Below are 24,340 nucleotides of genomic sequence, written 5' to 3'. Positions count from 1 at the left end.
CTCAACCCAGGGTTTAAAATTTAAAGTGCCTTCCAAAATCTGAGAGAAACAAGGCGTGGAGCATGCTGATGCAGAAACTACAGAACTTGAACCACCAAAAAAAGAACATCAACCTTCTGCTGATGGCATCTGATAAAGATGATGAAAATGAACATGTGTCAGTCTGCTCTGTTTGGATGGTTCTCAAGCAGAACCTCATCAGCATGGAAGCATGTCTTCTGGAATGGTGGTTGAAGCATGAAGGAACATATAGCATCTATCGTGGTTACAGCAGCACCATGTAAATGTCTGTTCTCACTTTCAGGTGACATTGTAAAGAAGAAGTAGGTAGCATTATCTCCTGCAAATTGTAACCAAATTTGTCTGTCAGTGATTGGCTGAACAAAAAGTAGGATCGAGTGGACTTGCAGACTTAAAGTTTTACATGGTTTTATTTTTGAATATAGGGGTTTTTGTTACATTTTACATTTGTAAGTTCAATTTTCATGATAAAGAGATTGCACCACTGCACTTGTATGAGGAACTGAAAATATTTTTTTTACAAAGCAAATACTTGTTACCAAAATAAAAATAAAGCAAGCACTGTATACTTTGTATTCTATATTGTAGTTTAAATTGAAACCTGGGAAGGGTTGCAAGTGCTTTGGAGGCTAGGGTCATAATTCAAAATGATCTGGACAAACTAGAGAAATGGTCTGAGGTAAGTAGGATGAAGTTGAATGAGAACAAATGCAGAGTATTCCACTTACTTAGGAAGGAACAATCAATTTCACACATACAGAATGGGAAGTGATTGTCTAGGAAAGAGTACTGCAGAAAAGTATATAGGGGTCATAGTGCCCACAAGTTAAATGAGTCATCAATGTGAAACTGTTGCGAAAAAAGCAAACACGGTTCTGGGATGCATTAACGAGAGTGTTGTGAGCAAGACAGGAGAAGTCATTCTTCTGCTCCTACTCTGCACTGATTAGTATTGTGTCCAGTTTTGGGCACCGCATTTCAAGAAACGTGGAAAAACTAGAGAAGGTCCAGAGAAGAGCAACAAAATTATTAAAGTTCTATAAAATATGAGCTATGAAGGAAGACTGAAAGAACCGAGCTTATTTAGTTTGGAAAAGAGGGGACATTATATCAGTTTTCAAGTATCTAAAGGGGTGTTAGTGGGAGGAGGGAGAAACATTGTTTTCCTTGGCCTCTGATGATTGGGCAAGAAGCAATGGGCTTAAATTGCAGCAAGGGAGGTTAAGGTTGGACATTAGGATAAACTTCCTAACTGTCAGGGTGGTTAAATGCCAGAATAAATTGCCTAGGGATGTTGTGGAATCTCCAGTACTGGAGATATTTAAGATCAAGTTCGATAGACATCTATCAGGGATGATCTAGACCAGTATTTCTCAACTTTTTTTTTTTTTTTTTAATAAAGTACCCCTTTAAAAAAAGTGTATAAGTACCCCCAGTACCTACAGTTTTCAGACACAACTTTTTTTTTCTACCATGGCAACACGTTTGTTTAAACAACTTAATCAGAGCCAGGTGGGTGATGAAATGTTTGGGTATAAAAAGTACAAAAACAATAAAGCGCTGTAAAACTAAAAAAAAAAATCAGTTTTCTCCAAATTTCAGTTGAGTTGATGTACCCCCCCTCCCCCCAGACTTCTCTCGAGTACCCCTAAGGGTACTCATACCACTGGTTGAGAAACACTGATCTAGATCAGCAGTTCCCAGTTGCCAGTCTGGTCTGTGAACAACTGGCTGCCAGACCACCATGGCTGTCAGAGCTCAAGCCAGCTGTCTGTGCAGCTCAGCTCCGGCAGCCATGATGGCTGAAGCAGAGCAGGTAACACATCTCCCCTTCCTCCCCCTTCACGTTTGGGGAGTCGTGCTTGGGGAGGGAGGCAGTGTGAAGGAGGAGGGCCACTCTCCCTCCTCACATGGCAGTCATGGACCACACTCTCTAGAAGGGGCAGCCTCACTCTGAAGTGTGCGGGGATGGGGATGTTGGGTTAGGGTGTGGTGGGGGTCACAGGGCCAGGGCCTATTGGCATGGGCTGTAGGGGTGGGGATCAAAGGGTGTTAGGCACTGGGGAGCAAGGGACTGGGTTCAGGGTATACGGACGGTAACATTTTATTTGCACAACTGCATATTCGTTATTTGTATTATGAATATGCAACTATATAAATAAACTATTGCCAGTCCGCCAAAAGTTTGTAAATAGGTTTGCCGGTCCGTGGCATAAAAAAGGCTGGGAGCCACTGATCTACACAGTGCTTAGTCCTGCCGTTAGGCAGGGAACTGGACTTGATGACCTCTTGAGATCCCTTCCAGTTCTAGGAGTCTATGATTTTATGAATGTATTTGAAAATGTAGAAAACAGCCAAAAATATTTAAAATAAATGGCATTCTATTATTGTTAAATAGCATGATGAATCATGCAAATAATTTTTTTAATTACTTGACAGCCTTACTTTAAATATTTCTTCCTAATTACATAAAGGAGTTTACAATAAACCTCTCCTGTCTTATCTTTTAACTTCTGTTTCTTTTAACTGATTTTTTCCCTGATTCTGCAATAAAGCAGGGAAGAGGCTGAAAGTAAAGCTTGTGTCAACCAGAATTAATTGTGGAGAAGAAACTGATTGTAAAACCCTCGGATGTCTTACAGAATTGTATTCCACTGCTGCTGAGACCTTGTATTCCTTATATTGTATTTCTCAGTTTGTGTACATTTTAGGGATATCAATGTGTAGTTGAGTAAATGATTAACCAATAATCCTTGGCTTATCAGTTAATCTTCTCAACTATGCACACTTGCCCCCTTTGGTTCCTCTGTATCAGAGCAAGCTTTTAAACAGGGATTGGCTCCCACCTGCCACCCCATGCTGCTGCCTCTGTATCAGCCTCTGTATCAGCAGAGGCAGCAGTGCAGAGACAGGGGACTCCCTGGGATTGGGCCAGGAGCACACTTGCTGCTGGCCCTGCCTCCAGGGACTATCCAAAAGTCATGTAATCGATAATATTTTGTGCGGTTACATGACTATTCAATTAATTGCTATATAACATCCCTAATAACAGCTGGTGCTATGTCTCCAGTCATAAACTAATTTTTTATTTGTGCCATTTGCCTACCTATGTGAACAAGAAAGATCTCTACAAAAGATGTCAATGTCCTTCATAAGACAGTATTTTACACAGCTATTCAGAGCACTTGGGAAAGTTTCTTTTGAATTTATTTCACTGAAAGAAACCAGCATGTATTTGTGCAGCGAAGACATATTTTTCATATCACTGCAGAAGAGGTTAAATGCAAGAGTGAACATACACTCTGAGTTATCTTTGTGGTTTCCTATGCTTTTGTGGCAAACAGCATCACACTCAGAACTGGTATAGCTTGAAACGAGGAAAATTACCTTGTCTGCAACTTCTTTCTGAAAAGCAAGCCATTGTACTGGGCCCTGTTCAGCAATTCTCCTTTTCTGCCACATATCAATAATAACATCACTTTGACAACACTTGTGAAGAAAATCAGCAAAAACCAGGACAGTATGATGAAAACATATTTCTTTTGGATATACAACTAGTACTTTAACAGGTTGTTGTAACGCTGTACGAAGGAAGAACATTTGCTTTGTATCTGTTGTTAAAAAAATATATATATATATAAACACACTGTATTGAATTTAAACATTTTTAACATCAAACAAAGTCAACAGTAGTTTGATACTAGTTGTGGGGCACGCTTAGGTCAATAAAGCCACAGGTGTTGCACGGCACTGAAGTCTGGCTGAGTCTTATGTGGGTAGACAAGTAGGCCTCAGGAAGGGGGTTTGGCCATGTGCTCTGTTACACATGGGGATTTGTCCAGGACTGGCTGTGGTACAGGTTGGTGAGCAGGAAATGGAGAGCACTCTGCAGTGGCTGACTTAACAGCCAGGAGAGATGTAGCAGATGTGGCAAGCCTTTCAGCAGTCCCACCAGTAGGAAAGGCAGGCTCTACTGGCTTGGCAAGCTGAGCAACAATGGACGTTTAGGGGCCTTAATTAAAGACTAGACTCTGATGCAGCAGCAACTCTTTCAGAAACTGGTGAGTCCCGCAGGAGATGGGGGTGGGGAGCCTGGGTATGCAGGGTGGGGGAGTGATGGCACTCTGGTGATCTGCCTCTGTAAAATGGCATTTGGCAATGATCCCAATGCTTTTCTGGGCACCTTTGAGTATGTGGTACTGGGTGGGGCAGGACTACTTGGGCCCTGCAGCTAACCCCATATCTTGCAAGGGACGCACAAGTGGCACATATGGCCCTGAGGGATGCTCAGGCTAGAAACTATGATGTGAAGGCAGCCATCTTGCATCAATTGGGGCTTTCATCTGAGAAATACAAATGTTTTGGGTGGCTCAGTGGATGGGAGACATGTTCCCCCATGGTGGTTGAGGCCTGATACCCAAATGCTGGGGCAGATTATGGACCAAGTGATCCTTGAGCAATTTGTGCAGGACCTCCCAGATAGCATGTGAGTCTGGATGCAATGCCATCGGCCTGGCACATTAAAAGCCATGGTCAAATCAATAAGCAGAGGGACCATCAGAGACCCAGAGGAGGGAAGAACCCCCATGAACAACCCCTGCAGATCCAGGGAAACTGTGCCTGGAAGTGGGTGGAAGTATTCAAAGGGTTGCCCTACTCTGTGGTCCTGGGGGTCAAGCATCAAGTACTAGGCATTGTTTTAGATGAACTAGAGAAATCACTGGTGTGCTCTAGTGTGGTCCTCTAAGGTTCTCTTAGTTCTATATGGACATTGTGTGGGGCAGGGTTTCTTACAAATAATGTCATCTGAGACTTTTCTACTGGTTGGCACCTAAAACATGAGCCTTTTTTTTCCATCTTGCCATTCTTCTATCTCCTCTATAGGCATTAGGGATGTTACAAAGCATGGATAATTAAGTAACCATGTAACTTCTGAAAATTTCAGTGGTTACATGGTTACAAGCAGGGCGGCAGTTGGCTCCCCACGAGCTGGTGCACTGGCTCCCCACATGTACCAGAAGCCTGTGTGTAACTGAACATTAACCGATACGCGAAGGCTAAATGTATGGATTTTTTTCAACTATAGTTTTTTTAAATATAAATATTTATAGATTGAACATTTACCCTGAAATGGACATATAAGTGAAGAGAGGGCTAAGAGTTTCCTAAATAAGGGTAAAGTAATGCTTGCATGTTGTGATATTAAAAAATATGATATATAAATGCATTGCAACACTTTTTAAATTATCTGGTTCACTAAAAGGAGGTTGAGGCAAAGATCAGAGAACATTCAAGTTCAGCTTTTTCAAAAGTATGAATAAAGGTCTTACCATTGATCCTTCTGAAACATACTACAGCAGTAACCACACACAGAATTACACATAAAGCAGCAAGGATGTAAAATACGTATCTTCCAGCTGAATTAATTGTGATGGTTCCTAAAAGAGAGAGAACTGTCCATTTTAAATAAGAAGCCTTTTGAATAATCAACTTGAAAGAAAAAAAAGGCTTCTGGTTACTTAACAACTGAACTGAGCATTTCCAGGCTGTAAACATAGAAGAGAAATTGTGCTGAAGTATGACTTTGCCACAGAGGTTATGCAGAAATGTTAACACTGAGGAACTTGAGACACAGTGTTCTTTATACAGCAGCAGATGCTATCTCCGTTCCCATCCTTAACCCATAAGTTTTCTTTCACATCCCTGCCAGACACTGGAAAATACTCCCTCCTCCCAGCACACTGACATTCCATGGACCATTCTCACCTCCCTGTTTTGTTACCACTCATAGTTGTTAACTGGCTTTTAATTGATAGAGTTGAAATAATCAATGTATTTACCACGAAAACAAATATTCTGGAAGGATAATGAAAGGAGGAACTATCAAAGGTACAGTATATGGTCCTAGAGTGATCATCATCTATTTATCCTTAATTTTAATCCTTTTTATGCTGCCAGATGTTACTCAGGGTACGAACAAGTTTTTCCTATCCTGGTCTATCATGACATTCTGCCAAACAGCAATCTTGTTATGTTTCAATAACTTTTTTCCTCCCACAAGGATAGACTGTTGGCCTATTGCTAAATCTCCAGCCTGGCAGACCAGTAGCTTGGTATCCATCTTGTCTTCTATACTTTCACCTGTCCAGTTTAGGAGGCCCTACCAGGAATTAAAACTGCTGCCACCACAGCCGTAAGGGGCATTGGAACACAGAAGCTTTTCTATCAGGTCAAGGTGGAGTCCTAGAGAAGGATCTGTTAAAGAAGGCTCTGAAATTCAAATCTTTTTTTTCCCCAAAGAGTAATTGTTTTAGACTTGAAAGTGTAAGAGACACAATGGTAGCTCAGTGAACATAGTGAGAAACAGAACAAGCTATCATACTTATTTCATCTCTTTTGAACACTGAAACAAATCTGAAGATAAATGCTTAACTAATCATTACCTTGGTTTTGAACACACTCTGTTAGGGTTCCCTTGCGCCTTGGACAATCAGTGCCACATTTGGGAAAATAAGGAATTATCTGAAGAAGAAAGAAAAGTTTAAGGAAAAGTGTAATATGCAGACAAACACAGCTTTATTCCTTCATGTTTCTTTCATCCTGCTTAGCCCTTCTATTCCAACTACTGAGTTTCTTATAGAGATTTTATCACGCGAAAACACATAAACTTAAAAATTATGTTCCTTATTAGTAAGTTATTTGAAACTTAAAGAGAAATTTTGTTTTCATTGTTTATTCTGCTGGTTTATCTCGTGCATGACCATGCTACTGCAATGCCTCGGTTGCAAACACTAATGGGGAATGTTAAATAATAAATTTGTTTAAATTAAAAGTTTTAGAATGAGTTTCATTGACCAACTTCTTTTCATATTAGTAATTTCAATAAAATTAGATTTGGGGCTTAAACTGCTCGTGTCCATTTAAATAATGCACAGTGATAACAGGACTAAAGAGCCTGTGTCTTCTCAGACTAAAAGGCAAAATACAATATTAACATATCCTCTTTATGAAGCTATACTTCGTAAGACTCAAGGCTTTTCTATATTCTGTGGTGTTTCTATAACTGGGAAATGTATTTGAGACTTACTGGAGTTGAGTTCAGTGTAGGCTTTATTAACTGAAATTTGGCTGCTATAAAGTCATATATCCTCCTCAGTTTGGGTATCAATAGTTTGTCACCACATTTTGAGCCCATACTGAAATTAATGGGAAAACCTCCATTGGTTTCTATGGTACAACTTCTTATCCTACAGCTACCGCTGTGCATACAGAACAAGAATATATAATTCCAATCTTAAGTGAACCAATTTAGAATCCAGTAATTTGATGATGTTTTTAGGAATAAATATGAACTCCAAATAATACATTTACGAGTTTATATGCTTATCTTTTCTGTGCAGTGAGGCAATTTTAAGGAAATAGAATACATTGGATTATAGATTTATGTTTGTTTTACAGTTGAACCACTCTAGTCTGGCATTCTCTGATCTGGCATGATTTTAATTAGCTGGCTGTCCACTTATCAAGGGCATGGCCTACTTTCCTGCGGTCCCATAAAGTTTCTTTACAGCCATCAGTCCTGGCTCTCGGTGTTCTGTGCTGTTATTTAGCTCTAATTTACCCCTAAATGTCTTCTAAGAGCCCAGTAAGTAGTGAAAGTGTTGATAATGCTGCTAGACAATATTGACCTCCTGGGGTCCAGCAGCTGCTCTGGTTCAGCACCAGTCAGGTCCCGAGGGTGCCAGACTAGATAGGTTCAACCTATAGTTATTCCCTCATTCAGGTCTTCACATGGATCCCCTATAGGTGAGAATCTGAAAACAGTTCTGTCGCAATGATCCACCAATGAGTGTTGATCTTTAAAAAAAACCAATTACACCAATACCTCAAGTGTAAATATATTACACACATTTGTCTTAAGCATTGTAGTGCTTTGTCTTAAGCACTATAGTGTCTGTTTATTTAATCACAATTAGTAGAAATAAAACTTGTGTCCAATGATGTATGTCCTTAACTTTGTTTATTTAACTTAACTTAACTTAATCTTTGTTTCTTTAATGTCCTTAACTTGAAATCAAGAGCTACATAGCATTACACACAGATTTACTGGACATTAATCAGAAACAATGTAGTATTTGTATACATTTCATTCATTTTAAAGGAAATGCTTTTTCTATTTCATATTCACTCTAAATTGAATTTTACCTGTACAGAAAGATTGTTGCTTTGATCACTCACTGGTATTCTAACAGAAGTTCTAGTTTCATTGATCTAATGCAGATAGAAACCGCAGGAAAAAAGTTGAAGTAAATGCTTTACACAAAGGAATAATTTTAAAACTGTGTAAAAACTGAAAATACATTTAAAGTACTGATGATCTGACACTGTTAAATATACTATACATCTGTCGTTTTAAGTGATTACTGTATCATTTTAAAATCTGACCTTGTCTACTGTAAGAAATTTTTTCAAGCTACTGTGTTTCAGGTAGCTTTGAGTTTAGGTAACTAAAGCTTATTTAAACTACCTACAGTACCATATTAACATTTTACAGTGTACCATTCCATTTTTCCCCTAGAATGCTCCCAATCTGAAAATAGTACAAACCAAAGTATTTTTTAAATCTTCAAAATATATGGGTAAAACTATGATATAGCACCATGAGAAGAAATTTTTTGGTCAGTGTGTGCTGCAGACTGTTGGCTAAACTGTCCAAATTAGGAGAACACAAATACTCAGGCTCTGGGATTTTACCTAGTTTTCTTATTGCCTGAAGCACAAAGAACAAATTTCTACCTTCTTGGGAAAAAGAGCCATACTTATTGGATTACAACTCTTCTTAAAAATAGTCTGTCATTTATCTAGAACCCAGCACATAGATTTTTCATGGCCTGCTGGCCCATTCCTCTAATTTTTCTGAAAAAAATATGTTCCCTGCTAATTTGGTAAAATGGGTTATAGTGTAAATTGTCTTAAAGGAGAGGAGAATATAAAAGAAATTTGCCATTTTTTGCTATCTATGAGAGCATGTATATGTTTTAATATAAACTGTTACATGTACAAGAAAAATACCTTTGTCATCAAGTCCATTTCAGCTGATACATCACATTCCTCACACTCCTGGAGAAGTATGGCATATTTGGTCCCAAGGCTACTTGTTGTAAAATTCACTTCTACTTCTGCCACTATTTTACATACAGTTATATTTGGATTCCACAGACTTCCTGTGGGTTGTAAAGAATACACTTCAAAATTCTTAATAACTGGCTACAGGCTGAAAGAAGTTACATCATGGCTATGTCTACACTACAGGTTTCTTGCACAAGAAGCTTTTTGCGGAAGAGATCTTCCGCAAAAACTTATTGTGCAAGAGTGCGTCCACACTGCAAAAGTGCATCAAAAAAGCGATACACTTTTGCATAAGAGAGCATCCACACTGCAAGGATGCTCTCTCGAAAGAAAGCACTGATAGCTATTCACAGAATGGCCACGAAGGCACCTGTGTTTTTTCTTCTCTCCTGTTTTTGCGCAAAAAAACCCCTGTTGCCCGTCCACACACACCTTTTTGAGCAAGAACTCTTGCACAAAAAGGAGTTATTCCTTGAAGAAGGAGGAATAACTACACTGGAAAAACCCCTCTGTTCTTTTGTTTTATTTGTGCAAAAACATGCCTGAGGTATGGATGCTCTGCGAGTTTTTGTGCAAAAACTCTGTAGTGTAGATGTAGCCTGTGAATATACTGCTCATGAAAGGGGCCAGACTGACAGCTGGAGACTGGCTGCATGTTTGGACAGCATGGGCAATGGCAAAACAATTGCCCCAAACTGTCCTAATCCTGCCTAGCAGAGACAATCTGTACAAGTGAGGGGAAAAAAAGGCTTAACTCCACACACTTTACTTGTGGCCTCTCTGCTGAAGTGTTGGGGAGGAAGGGGGAAGAAGGGGCCTCAGAGGGACTGGTCAAAACAGTTGTTAGTCAAAGTAGCAATGTTGCAGCTGTTGGCTGAGTTCAGGCACTGGTATTTTACAATGAAAATGTCAAGAATGTTCTGCACATCTAATACTCGCACAAATTCAGAAAAGCTTTTTAGCCTCTAAGTCCTCCCAGTCAGATTATGCAAGGAGTTTCTTTGCCTTCTCACAGGAGCTTTTAGCAATCTGGGCACCTGTCCAATGGTAACTGGACTAACTCTACCAGTTCATAAGAACATGCCAAAATAATCACTCAATCCCATTGTATATTAGGGCATGTCTAGACTACATCCCTCTTTTGATAGAGGGATGTAAATTAGACAGATCGAAATTGCAAATGAAGCCGCAATTTTAATTTCCTGTGCTTCATTTGCATAATGGTGGCTGCACATTCTTTCAAAAATAGATACAGGCAGTCCCCGGGTTACGTACAAGATAGGGACTGTAGGTTTGTTCTTAAGTTGAATCTGTATGTAAGTCGGAACTGGCGTCCAGATTCAGCCGCTGCTGAAACTGATCAGCGGCTGATTCCAGGAAGCCCGGGGCAGGGGCTTCCTGTAGTCAGCCACTGGTCAGTTTCAGCAGCGGCTGACTTGGGGACGCCTGGGGCAGAGCAGCTGGGGTGCTGCTGGGTTGGTCCAGTAGCGCCACCACTGGACCAACCCAGCAGCACCCAAGCTGCTCTGCCCCAGGCGTCCTGATTCAGCCGCAGCTGAAACTGACCAGCAGTGGCTGAATCAGGACACGTCTGGGCTGGGGAAGAGCAGCTGGGGTGCTGCCAGGTTGGTCCAGTAGCGCCCAGAGCAGCGCTATGGGACCAACTGGCAGCGCCCCAGCTGCTGTACCATAGGCGTCCGGAGCAAAGCCGCGGAGCACGGGGGCAGCGGGACAGCCCAGACGCGCCGTGGCTGTCCTGCTGCCCTCGGGCTCCGCGGCTTTGCTCTGCTTTGCTCCCCGTCCCCCTGGTCTGCAGACCAGGGGGACGGGGAGCAAAGCAGAGCAAAGCCGTGGAGCACGCGGGCAGCAGACAGCCCAGACGCGTCTGGGCTGCCCGCTGCCCGCGTGTTCCGCCGCTTTGCTCCCCGTCCCCCTGGTCTGCAGACCAGGGGGACGGGGAGCAAAGCAGAGCAAAGCCACGGAGCACGTGGGCAGCGGACAGCCCAGATGCGTCCAGGGGGACGGGGAGCAAAGCAGAGCAAAGCCACGGAGCACGCGGGCAGCGGACAGCCCAGACGCGTCTGGGCTGTCCACTGCTCGCGTGTTCCGCCGCTTTGCTTCCTCTCCCTGGTCTGCTGGAGACCAGGGAGAGGGCCCCGTTCATAACTGCAGATCCAACGTAAGTCGGATCCGCGTAACTCGGGGACTGCCTGTATTTCGAACGTGAAATTGCTGTCTAGATGCGGTTCTTTCCAAAAAAAAAACAAAAAACCCCTTTTTCGAAAGATCCTGTAAACCTCATTTTTTGAGGAGTACAGGATCTTTCAAAAAAAGTTTTTCCCCCGAAAGAACCACGTCTAGACAGCAGTTTTTCTTTTGAAATACCCATTTTCAAAAGAACGTGCGGCTGCCATAATGCAAATGAAGCACAGGAAATTCAAATCCTGGCTTCATTTGCAATTTCAATCTGTCTAATTTACATCCCTCTTTCGAAAGAAGGATGTAGTCTAGACATAGCCTCAAACTGGGAAGTATGGAAATATCCTCTCTGTACAGACTACTGATACCTTAGGAATTTTGCAGGGTTCTCAAACTTTTGATTTCAGGGGAATTCAAATTTGATATAAGCAAGATTCAGATTTAGGTCTCTGCATCCTATTTAACAGTTGTTGCTTTCAATCCACATTCCACATCTGGGATTGAGGTTGATACATAAATCAGATTTGATATCACACACAAGAGATCAGATATCAACATACTGCTATTGCAAAGATTGTCCATAAAGGTGGCTGTTTGCCAAAACTACAGAAAACAAGATAGTTTGATGTCAATATGTGCACATTTGTATGGGACTATTTTTATTTAATTAGATTCATTTAATTAGTCTCAAAGGACAGAGGCCTTTGTGGCCTATTCAAGGTATAGATAAATATAATCTTGTAGAGTTATGAGCAGGTTTATTTCTTTCTCATTTGCAACTACCTATACATATCCTTGGACTGAAATTGGCCACAAGGTGTCCAACCCCCTTTTCAGTATTTTAAAAACTTTTAAAGTTAGAAAATAAGAATCAAGGTTGTTCATGTTGCAACATTTGTGAAAATAAATCCAGGGTACGTCTATTGCACTTACCCACTTCTATGCAATTTCTGCTGTATTTCATTACATTATCTTTACAACCTGTAGATTTAAATGTATTTGTATATATTTTAGCAAGTATATTATCTCTGCATTTATATATTTCCACTGAAGTCTATCACATACACATATGAAGTTGTTTCTCACCAACAAACTATAGCTATCGCAACTGGAATAACTTGCTTTCCGAGGGTATGTCTACACTACAGCACTAATTCAAACTAACTTAATTCGAATTAGTTAATTCGAACTAAGCTAATTCAAATTAGTGCATCTAGACCTAAAAACTAATTCGAATTAGCGTTTTGCTAATTCAAAATAGCATGTCCACATTGAGTGGACCTGAACCAAAGTTAAGGCTGGCCGGAACCAGTGCCGGCAGGGCATCAGGTTAGGACTTAAGAGTGTGGAGCTGCTGCCTCAGGCTAGCTGAGGGCTGTGCTTAAAGGGATCCGACCCCCACCCCGGACAGACAGTTCTCAGGGTTCCCCACTTGCTTGTCTAACTCAATGAGGGACAGCAAGGCAGTCCTGTCTTGGCGTGCCCTGAGTGCCCACACTCAGTACATCACAGCACTCGGCCATCAGCCCGGCTGCACTTGCTGCAGGTTGCTATCTGGGGGGGGGGGGGGTCAATCAGGGGGCTGTCAGGATCTAGGAGGCCCTGCAGAAGAGCTTCCACCCCGAGGAGCCCGCAGAGCCACCCCAGTCCTCCCCATCGGGGGCTCGTGCCCCATTCCTCCCTCACCTCCTTCCACCTGCCCCTCTCTAGCCCCCCTTCCTGATGTAAAAAATAAAGAAACTCTCTTTATTTAACAAAACTGGGGGGGGGGGGAGGAATTAACCTCTGGGGAGACTGGGAAAAGGAGGTGGGAGAGGGGAAGAGAGAGGGTGGGAGAGGAGAGGGGGAAACCTGGGAGGAGAGAGCTGGAAGTGGGAAGCCAGGGGAAGAAGGAGGAGGGGAAGTATAAAACTATGGTATGCCATATCTTCAGTACTGTGTACAGATGTGGTCTCCTCACCATAAAAAAGATATTTTGACCTTGGAAAGGGTTCAGAAAAGGGCAACTAAAATGATTAGGGGTTTGGAACAGGTCCCATATGAAGAGAGGCTAAAGAGACTGGGACTTTTCAGCTTAGAAAACAGGAGACTGAGGGGGGATATGATAGAGGTCTATAAAATCACAAGTGGTGAGGAGAGTGCGGATAAAGAAAAGTTCTTCATTAGTTCCCATAATATAAGGACTAGAGGACACCAAATGAAATTAATGGGCAGCAGGTTTAAAACTAATAAGTGAAAGGTCTTCTTCACACAGCACATAGTCAACTTGTGGAACTCCTTGCCACAGGAGGCTGTGAAGGCTAGAACTATAACAGAGTTTAAAGAGAAGTCAGATAAATTCATGGAGGTTGGGTTCATGGAGTGCTATTAGCCAGGGGGTAGGAATGATATCCCTGGCCTCTGTTTGTGGAAGGCTGGAGATGGATGGCACGGGACAAATTGCTTGGTCATTTTCTTCGGTCCATCCCCTCCGGGGTACCTGGTGTTGGCCGCTGACGGCAGACAGGCTACTGGGCTAGATGAACCTTTGATCTGACCCAGTACGGCCATTCTTATGTTCTTATGTTCTAAGCTCAGGGCTCAGGGTCGGGGGTCTCACTGGACCAACTTGATTTTCATGCAAACCTACTCCTGGATTTGTATGTGGCCTTTGGTGGCCAGGCTGGCAGCTATCCTGCCCTAGACGGCTGCATTCCTGTGCCTAGTGTAGAGATCGTGGACGTTGGAGGCCTCCCCCCAAACCTCGATGAGGTCTACGATCTCCACAGTAGACCAGGCGGGCGCCCGCCTCTTGCGGCCCCGGGCAGGCTCCTGGTCCTGGGAAGAGGTGGAGGGCTGGGTGGAAGCGGATGGCTGGCTCTTGCCGTGCCAGGTGCTGGGTCTGCTGGCTGGGTGCTGGCAGGCTTGCAACTGGCACAAGCACTGTAGCCAGACCGTGGCCCTTTAAGGGCTCCGGGGCCAGGAGGGGGGCAGAAGAGTTTCCCTGGTTTGGCCCACAGTGGCCACCAGGGCAACCTGGGAAGGGCTATCCTCCAACTAGTTCGAATTAAGTGGCTACACAGCCCTTAATTCGAACTACTTACTTCGAACTAGGCGTTACTCCTTGTAGAATGAGGTTTACCTAGTTTGAATTAAGCGCTCCGCTAGTTCGATTTAAATTCGAACTAGCGGTTTGTATATGTAGCCCCTATTAAAGTTAGTTCGAATTAACTTTGTAATGTAGACATACCCCTAGGCACCTCCATGAACAGCATTCTTATCTCATTTAGTTCCCATTTTGGAAGTGTTCTAATCCATCTTCCCTGTGTCAGATAAAAAATAGATTGGCAGCTCTGCTCCTATATGCAGGTAACCACGCTGCAGACATACGTGTCTCTTAAGATAAAATATCGTGGTGACAATTTATTAACCCAAACCAAAAAAACTTGAGGTCTTTCTGGAATGCTTTCCGGTTAACTGTCGGGGGTTGCTCTGGCTGAACCCAAACCGACCAGAGCAGCTCCCTGGTCTGTGGCACAGTAGACTTGGACTGTTCTTCTTCCCCAGCCAAGAGTGCAGTGGGCTCAGCTTGAGCAGCCCCCTGCCCGTCATACCACAGGCGAAGGCTGCTCCAAGCCAGCTGGGTCCTCTGCCACTACCCCTCTGCTCATTTCCCAAAGTTGATAATCAGGGAAGGGTCACCCAGATCACAGGAGCCATCTGGCCCCTCTTTCTGAAGCACTTAGCCTATTTTCAGAAAAAGCTTAATATAACTTTCATTTATTAAGAACTAAAAGAATAAAGGTAGGCACAGATATGACATTATAAAAAAAACAAAAAATCTACAAAGCCAACAGTTTTCTGCTTTAAAAACCTGACATTATCTGTTACTAGAAGGAAGGAAGGAAAGAAGGAAAAAAGAAAGAATTTGAAGGGAAAAGTAACTGAGGATGTATTTTCAAAGCTGAATTAATTATCCCTGCATCTACATCTTTATTATGCAATTTGCCTGAACATAAAAGTAAGTTTTTGTTGATTTTCAAAACAACCTGTGCAATAAAGTCTGGAAAGAATCATACATGAGATATGAACCAGGTTAAGTAGACACTGGTAAATTACCTGGTGAAGTTAACATGATTGATTTTGATGGAGAATCCTCATATATATTCGCGGGGGGGAGATTGTAAGCACTGATCAAATAAAACATATCTGGTTCTACAGGGAATCCAATGTAGTGGAACTGCCACTAAAATAAAACAATGAAAATAGCAGTTTTGAGGCCCAAATTTTTCTTTATGCTTAGTAATCTCAGTGAACTCTGTGAGCTATGCTGGCATTATTGAAAAGAGAATTTTCCTCTCAAATAATTGAATACTGAGAGAGATGTACATTGAAACAATGAAAACTGGAAATTTAAGGTGCATAGAATCTTTGAGATAACACTGCTGTGAGGGATACCATCAGGGCAGAGGGATAGCTCAGTGGTTTGAGCATTGGCCTGCTAAACCCAGGGTTGTGAGTTCAATCCTTGTGGAGGCCATTTACAGATTTGGGGCAAAAATTTGTCAGGGATGGTATTTGGTCCTGCTGTAAAGGCAGGGGGCTGGACTTGATGACCTTTCAAGGTCCCTTCCAGCTCTAGGAGATAAGTAATCTCCATTAATTATAAACTTGTTTGATTCCTAAGATTCTGATATAAAAAATCATTTAAGTGTCTTTTCCAATATCAGTTTATGCCTGATAGAAGAACAAGCGGAATGTCTGTCGGACGCCGGCATGGCATCCCGACATGTCTCGCAGCGTTTGAAGCCCGGAGAGCCGGGCATGAAGGGATGGGGAACAAGCGGCGAACCGCAACAAGAAAAAAGAATTTTTTTTTAAACTAGTTGGGGGGGGGGGTTTGAAAACTTGGATGATGAGGTAACTAGGGGGTAAAACGACGAATTTAACTGTTCTCTTCCCACAGAAGTGGCAAAGAGAGGGCTCCGTCTGCTGCCGAGGACGGTAGAGAAGGAACTGAGGAGTCGCGCGCGCGCAGGCGCCCTTCAGTCCCAACGACACTAGAGGGCGCCACGGCGCCTGCGCGCCACGGCAGAAACAGCTAGAAAAAGTCTCCGGTCGCCGGCGCGAGGACGCACCAGCACCCAGAGTGGAGCACCCACGGGGACCACTCGAAGGAGAACTCCCTCTTCCCTGTCCACACCTGCCTTTTTCTGAAAGAGCTCTTTCGGAAAAAGGTTTCTTCCTTGTAGAATGAGGATTACCAACACTGGAAAAACCACTCTGTTCTTTCGATTTACTTTCAGAAGAACACAATTGCAGTGTGGATGTAACTCAAGTTATTTCGGAAAAATGGCTGTTTTTCTGAAAAAAGCCCTCTGTAGTGTAGACATGCCTTCACATTGGCTGACCCTCTGTACCATATAGGGGCAGAGTGGGAGCAAGAACTTCTTAGGGAGACATGCTGCCATAGTTAAAGCAGTCAGATCCTCTGCACAACTTTGCCCTCTTCCAGTGTCTGAAAAAAAAATGCAAGTTTGTACTGCTACAACCCTGTTTTATTAATTTTTCTGAACGAGTCTAATTTACAGTTCATTCTTCCCCAGACCTCTATTTATTAACTGTGGAACAGACGAATGATCTGGCCTTAAATTTTAAATGATACTTTCCTACTCTCTTAACAGCAACAAATGACAAAATATTCACTTAAAAAAACCCCACTCTTACTCTTCTATGTCCAAACGTGGTTTGACTTTGAAACTTCTCTGTGTAATTGCACCGAATACACTCAAAATGCTCTCTAGTTCCTTTACTCATCACACAGATCTTTGTGGCTGTCAGTACTTTGATGCTGGCTGGAAGTAAAGAAGCATAATTGGTATTCACAGAAATAAATTGATATTCACTAATATAAGCATCTGCATAGATCTTTGCTGCTCATACATAACAAGTAAAATAGACCCTGTGCAGTATTAAACAGAAAAAAACTACAGGTATGCAATAGCTCCTGGAATAAACTAATTAGAGCAATGATATTTATAAGGTTATGATACTCCAAGGCTTTGTCCCTATTTACAGTATAAACCCTGTTCCTAGCTATCATCATGTTTCTGAATAACTAATTCATCCCAGGCTTATCTGATCAAGTTAAAACCAACATGACTAAGTTAAGTCCATAGCAAATCGCTTTTCACAGCTCAGTCATATGTATGCATTTATAGCTGCAATACTAACTTTATCTGTAGCAATGCACACTGGGAAAATCTATGCACCTATCCCAGAATGCTATGGCTAGGTTAGAGCATCAGTAGCAATATATGAGATAATATCCTCGGGGATAGCCTTTTATCTAAAAGCTGTGAGGAAGGAGAAATGGTCATACATATGTATGATTAGGTGGGTTCTCCATACTAGGAATTTCCATCAACTAGTTGATAAGCACTTCCGCATTCCACCTTTGAAATGTACAAGAGTCCCAGTGGAGGCTCTTGTGCATTTCAAAGTTGGAATGTTGCATGGAGCCTGGGACAAGTGGGAAGGGCCGTGCAGAGCCCAGGATCAGCTGGGTACTCCCCAGCTGATCCTGGGCTGCACCCAGCATTTCAAAATGGGCTCCACGTGTTGCTGCCACTTTGAAACGCTGTGGCAGTGTTTCAAAGAGGCAGTGCAACACAGCTGATCCCGGGCTGCCGCTTTGAAGTACCCACCTCTTCCTCCACGCTTGCTGCCTCTCTCTGAAAGAGGCAGGAAGGTGGTGGGGGGAGTGACTAGTTGACTATCCTGTCGACTATCCAATAAGCGTTTGCTTCTTGGATAGTCGACTAGTTCTTAACATCCCTACTCCATAGACAACAAAAAAGGATGTTGTGAACTGGTTAAAGAAAAACAACTATAAGCTATCATAAGCCATTATGACTAAGATGTCACATGATTAGCTGCTGTGATTACTAACTTTATTAACTAAGTTCTGTGTATATTAAAGCTAATGAATATTAGAGCTAACTATATCACTAACAAGTTACAAACTCAGTTAACAAACAATTTGTGGCAGGAATATACTAGCTGCATTAACCCCAATGATGCATTCAGAACTGTGAAAGCAGTTAATATTCCACACCCCATACCCCAGAAGTCTGTTTATGCAATTTTTTCTGTACATGGTTATAAGAGGGAAAGGCTTAAAACAAAGTCTGGATCCAGTTGGATTTAAAAAGGCAAAATCTCTGATAGTGGCACATCAGCTCCTACACTGACGCTTATAAATGAAAAAAAATGTTTAAAATACTGAGGTTTATTTTTAGTACAAAGCAATATCTGATTGCTAAAACTGTATTTCTATTACAGTTGTACAGTCATGATTATCCTTTGATTTTGTGCGCACTAGTATGTTCTAGGAATTGCCAGGACAAAGATCACAGCAATGATTAAATGTTAGATAGTGGTTTTCAACTTCATTGCACCATGGCTCCCTTTTGACAACAAAAATTACTTTATGACCCCAGGCAGAGGCAGGCTGGAGCAGAGCATGAACCCCGCTGCCCCAGGCAGATGCACTAGCAAGTCTAATGCAGGCTCTAGTGACTTTATTAAAATGGGGTCCTGACTCACAGTTGGAGAACCACTGTGCACAATCTTTTTGACCACATAATTCAAGTACCATTGTTTAAGAAAAAAATCATATGTGGGAGCTGGAGAGGAATTTTAAAAGAAACCAACAACAGTGACTTTTAACATTGTAGTTTGTTGGTCAGAAAGCATGTCTACAAGGGTATGTTTACACTACCACCCTAGTTCAACCTAGGGTGGTTAATGTAGGCAACCGAAGTTGCAAATGAAGCCCGGGATTTGAATTTCCCGGGCTTCATTTGCATCTTGCTGGGCGCCACCATTTTTAAATGTCCGCTAGTTCGGACTCCGTGCCCGCGGCTACACGCAGCACAGACTAGGTAGTTTGGATTAGGCTTCCTATTCCGAACTACTGTTACTCCTCGTGGAATGGAGTCCGAACTAGCGGACATTTAAAAATGGCGGCGCCGGGCAAGATGCAAATGAAGCCCAGGAAATTCAAATCCCGGGCTTCATTTGCAACTTTGGTTGCCCACATTAACCACCCTAGTTCGAACTAGGGTGATAGTGTAGACATACCCCAAGAGATTAACTGGAATTACCACAAGCTGATGATCTCACACCACAGGTGTCCCATTTTTTCATTTGACATGAGAAAATTCACCAGCTTTGGCAGTTTCTATGGAGAAGCCAAGTGTTAAAACTGGGCATGTAGGCAGACTTGCTCTTAAAAGAGGTTCTGCTAGGTCAATATGAAGGCAAGATGGCAGAGCAGCATAAAGAAGTTTTCACTGCCACTGTTTCCATTGTGTGCTTTGAAGACATCAGTGTTCAGGGCTGTTCATGCAACATGTCTCATGAGTAATACATTCACATGGTAATTTTGCAGAGTATAGTCTTATGCACTTGGATGACACACCTACCATCTATGCTGAGGCTCCAACTGATATTTATAAGATAGGATCTGAAGTATGTCTCCACTTCTGTTTCGACTAACTGGGCACTGAGATTATGAAGATCTGCTGGTGTTAGATTGTGCCACTTTCTCAATTCACGGGCAGGACCTTACAAAGATGGGTAGATAAAAGTTATAAGTAGAACATCTACTGAGTATTTAAATTCATTCTATATCTGTCAATCAGTCTGTGAATTTTACCGGTATTTTTCATCTACTCTTGAAAACAGTCATAATTTGTACTTCAGAAAAAAGAATGTATTAAAAGGAAAACCACTTCTTTCCCATGTACCCAGAAGATTCTGTTTCTGGTACTAACCCTTTATTTCAAAGACTCTGATTGTTCTCATGTGACTAAATGACACATTCTTAGGCTGTGAAATTTCAAATCAGATAGGATATCTTATGATCAAGTAAAGCTGGTTTGAGCTTACGTTTGGAAATTATGCATGCTGATGACATTTGCAGTCTCTTTCCTGTATTAATATGGACATTTAACCATATTTAGCATAAAACAGGTTTTTTAATCAAGAAATTGAGCAAGATCCAAAAAATGGAGGGGGTGTTATCCTCCCAATGCCACCAACACAAATGAGATATCCTAAGGCTTTAAACTAATACTACTCTTGAGACAATATGTTGAGCTAGAACAATACTCAATATCTCCTATAATAGATCAGAAGTTCTGCAATGAATTAATAAAGATATAGAGCTTTCTTCTCTACTGTTGTAGTGACTGAAACCACCCATACCGTGTCAGCATATTGGGCCAACAATCAAGTGAGAGATAGTTTGGAAGGAAGGCAAGTACTAGACAGAGAAAGGGAGTAGAGAGACAGATAAAATCCAACCTACTGGAAACAGTGTATCAGAGAGAGTTAGAGAGAGAAAATGGTTAAAAAAAAAAAAAAGCCTCATTAATACCAAAGTGGCAGACCCAAGGCTCACCTCATCAGGCAACGTGATACAACACATTCTACAGAGTACATATCAGTTACTGAGAGTTTTACTGAGGGTCACAGACAGCTATTTTTAGTTAGATATCTCTTTTAACAGTGTAAAGAGATCTATTTTATTCATACATACCAGTTTCAAAACCACATGTAATAGACTGTAAGAAAGAAGAAAACCAGCATTAAAATAAAATGAACTCAATGCAGACAAATCTACTCGAAAGATAGAAATTTCCTGTATTTTAACACAGTGTTTCTCAAATTGTTCCACAGCCCGCTTTGGGAAAGCCGCTAGCAGGCCTATGCCTCTTTCTTTTCCTAAAGAATGTGTATCCACGGAGCCTCCTGGCTTCCATTGGCTTCAATTCGCCATTTAATTACTATTTAATGTGTGTATTTCCCTCAGAAAGTGACAGCAGTACACCTTTAAGTCACCGTTACAATCATTTCTACAATATTCTAATTCTACAAATACTCTGGTCAATGTTTGCTAGTTTGCCAAATGGAGATGGGCTATTGTAAAAAGTGAGAGCCATTTTGGCTTTTTTTTTCTTTTTCATTCTACATTTTACATGTCCTACTAATAGCAATTGTAGTGCTATGATGACATCCTATGATTAATGACACCTGGACATGACAGATTATCTTCCAGTTTACCAGCACTGTCCCACAGGAGAAGATCCTAATAATAAATAGGAAATGCTATCTGCTAACAAAAATGTTTTCACTTCAAATTGACACTTTTTAACATGGGGGTTGAATAGACCAATGCAGAGTATCAGAGTCTGAATGAAAACACTACCAACACCCATATAGCCAGCCAGTACCAAAGAACCTGCCACCTATCTATCTAGTAGAATTCAGGGGATGGTGATTAGCTGGAGCTAGGTTTTTGAGGTACTGTTGTACTTAGATGTTTAGGGGGTTTTGGTGCAATAAGAGCAGCTATTGTAGTAGTTAATACTTTAAAATAAGTATTGGAAGGGATAAAAATCCTCATGCTGTAGGGTTTAATCCAGTCTCTATAACTATGAGGCTGAGGGTTAGGTGAGAACTTCTGTGATGTGGCATACTCTCCCCACACTTAACAGGATGGGGTTAACCCTGTCTTGAGAGCAGAGGAGGCCACACCCCCATGCCCTACTGGGCATGCTTGAGCTGCATTACTATAAAAGAGAGCAGCTCTGCTCAGTTGGGGCTGGCAGCTGGAAGGAAAAGATGTGACTGTCCAGCACCTTGAAAGGCCCAGTGATGGCTCAAATGCCAAGATGCTACCTTGAAGGTTGGTGACCCAACACAGCTAGAAACCATGCAGGATTCAGAAGCAGGTGGGAATAACCAGATCCCAGAAGAAGGAGGGGAGATGGAGAGCCATCAGTGCACAGAGACAATGGAAGCAGGAAGCAACTCAAATGGCGACAGCCACAGGGTGAGTGAGCCGCCATTGTAGAGTCAGCATGTTGCGGCAGAAATTTTCCTGCTAACTCAGTAGCTAGAGCGAGCCACTAATAGGGCCCTGGGCTGGGACCCAGTGGAGTGGGATGGCCTGGACCAACTCCCCTTGTCCCGGCCAAGGGATGTAAAACTTTCCCCTTTTTATACCTCTTAAAACAGACTTTGACAATTGGGTTGTACTAGGACTGTGGACTTGTACTCCTTAGTTTGGATTAACTTTAAACTGCTGCGTGTAGCCACGGGCAGTTTGTTCGAACTAAGGGGGATTTAAAAATGGTGGCCGGATGGAAACATGCAAATAAAGCCTGGGATATTTAAATCCTGGGCTTCATTTGCAACTCGGGTTGCCTGATTTGCCTACCTAGCTCAAATTAACGAGCTGGTGTAGACATACATACCCATAGGGGTGAGTTATATATCTTGGCCATTGGGTCATGTTGAGACTATTGAACTGTGCTGCCCTGATAACTGGGGCAATTTACAGACTTTGACCGTTGGGTTGTATTATGACTAGGGACTTGTGCTGACCCGCTAATAAGGGTGAGGTATAGACTTTAGCCATTGGGTCACATTGGGAATACTGAATTGGGCTGCCTTGTCAATAGGGGTGTCATATAGACACTCAGGGGCTAGAGGACATGAGTACTCAGACTTGGGTGTGAGATTAGAGGCATTGGCTAAGGGAGAAAAGGGGCAACAGCAGGTGTGACAGGGGTTAGATGGACACCCCCACTCTACCCTGGACAAAGTCCCCCCCCAGCTGTGTAACACCTTCATAGTGGGTATACTATGCTTACTGCTATGATACTGATTGAAACTTCTCATACTGTCCATTTTTGGAATTAGAATACTGGACTAGATGAACCATGTGTCTGATCCAATATGGCAATTCCTACACTTCAATTTTTACTGGCATTGCAGTCCCACTTAAACACTGTAGTCTCATTACACCAGACATGGTACAAACCATATAAGAAATAGATAATTTACATTGGAGTGAGATCATGAGTCAATAGACAAGGAGGAGCACCAGGTGAAAATGAAAGGATTATGACCAATGTGAAAAGCAGTGATTGAAGAAAGTGAGCTGCATAAGCTACTAATTAGCTTTTTTTTTTTTTTTTTTTGATAGGACGATTTGGAGACCTGAATACAAACAATTTACGGGGTGCAGGGAGATTCAGATTTTACTAAGATCCAGAGTCAGTAATCCAAAAAGACTTTGCAAAGTAGGGCATTAGGTTTATTTAATTTATACTTAGAACATCTATCATATTATATACATAGGCCCAAGAGACAAAATGACAAGCAAACAAGTGCTGCCTTAAATACTTGATCAATAATGGGACAACCCTTAGGCTGAAAAATGCAGTACCTGCTCTTCATAACAATTTGGGAAACAGAGCTTAACTTGCCCTTAGAAAAATTCACCTTCTTTCTTTACAATGCTGGGTATTATGACAAATTGATACTGATTTATTTTGGGAATGACTTGGCAATCAGAAATTACAGAGCAAGAGCACAGCCTGCTCTCATGCCTATCATACATACATCATATCCTCTCTGATCATTCTTCCTCCTCTATTTTCCATGAATACCAACAACCATTCTTGGGAAAGCAAACGACATCACCCGTCCCCATTAATTTAAGGAACCAAATATAATGATTAATAGGAACTGGTAGCAGACTCAAGGTAGTGTCCCACTCAGTCTGAGGAAGGTGACACAGCTGTCACCACCCACGCTGACACCCCTCTCTTTCTGGTGAACAGTGATCAGCCCTCTTTTGTATCCTCAGATTGAAGTGAAAAGCTCTTCAACTCCATTTGATGGGAAATAAGTGGAAGAGGGGTGGATTATCCTCCCTTCTAGTACATTACCAGCCAGTCTTGTCCCCAGGAACCACAGCTACTCAGCACCAAGCTCAGCAGGACACTTGCTGCCAGAGTCATCTCCACTTGCAGGGACAATGCACCTTGGCTGAAATCCTCCTCTGCTCTTCTTGGGAGCCTGCTCACTACAAATCACTGAAAGCTTGCACTAGGTGCTAAGGGTGTAGAGTCCCATCCGCCTCCCTCACAAC

The 24,340-nt window shown here is 42.2% G+C and overlaps 2 protein-coding genes across 3 annotated transcripts in view; one reads left to right on the top strand and one right to left on the bottom strand.

Annotated features, from left to right (window-relative positions):
* The window catches only part of IL17RB (interleukin 17 receptor B), a 27,496-nt gene extending 3,156 nt beyond the window's left edge, over window positions 1-24,340 (bottom strand). Inside the window, exons 1-11 of one of the 2 annotated variants that reach the window (XM_006129739.5) lie at window positions 24,138-24,340; window positions 20,936-20,960; window positions 19,818-19,958; window positions 17,056-17,183; window positions 15,448-15,574; window positions 12,283-12,330; window positions 9,094-9,245; window positions 8,227-8,292; window positions 6,465-6,543; window positions 5,352-5,459; window positions 3,409-3,632 (exon numbers count right to left, since the gene is read on the bottom strand). In XM_006129739.5, coding sequence (XP_006129801.3) covers window positions 3,409-3,632; window positions 5,352-5,459; window positions 6,465-6,543; window positions 8,227-8,292; window positions 9,094-9,245; window positions 12,283-12,330; window positions 15,448-15,574; window positions 17,056-17,183; window positions 19,818-19,958; window positions 20,936-20,960; window positions 24,138-24,209 — 1,170 coding nt within the window. In that variant the 5' untranslated portion in view covers window positions 24,210-24,340. Of the gene's footprint in view, window positions 1-2,727; window positions 3,633-5,351; window positions 5,460-6,464; window positions 6,544-8,226; window positions 8,293-9,093; window positions 9,246-12,282; window positions 12,331-15,447; window positions 15,575-17,055; window positions 17,184-19,817; window positions 19,959-20,935; window positions 20,961-24,137 lie in introns of those variants that run through there. The other variant, XM_075938911.2, reaches the window with a different exon arrangement.
* The window catches only part of CHDH (choline dehydrogenase), a 36,864-nt gene continuing 34,581 nt past the window's right edge, over window positions 22,058-24,340 (top strand). Inside the window, exon 1 of the mRNA XM_075938908.2 lies at window positions 22,058-22,231. The gene's annotated coding sequence lies outside the window, so the exon portion shown is untranslated. The remainder of the gene's footprint in view (window positions 22,232-24,340) is intronic.

This window comes from Pelodiscus sinensis, chromosome 11 (assembly GCF_052426305.1).
Source record: "Pelodiscus sinensis isolate ZL-2025 chromosome 11, ASM5242630v1, whole genome shotgun sequence".
NCBI lineage: Eukaryota > Metazoa > Chordata > Testudines > Trionychidae > Pelodiscus > Pelodiscus sinensis.
This window is presented reverse-complemented; position numbering and strand designations above follow the sequence as displayed.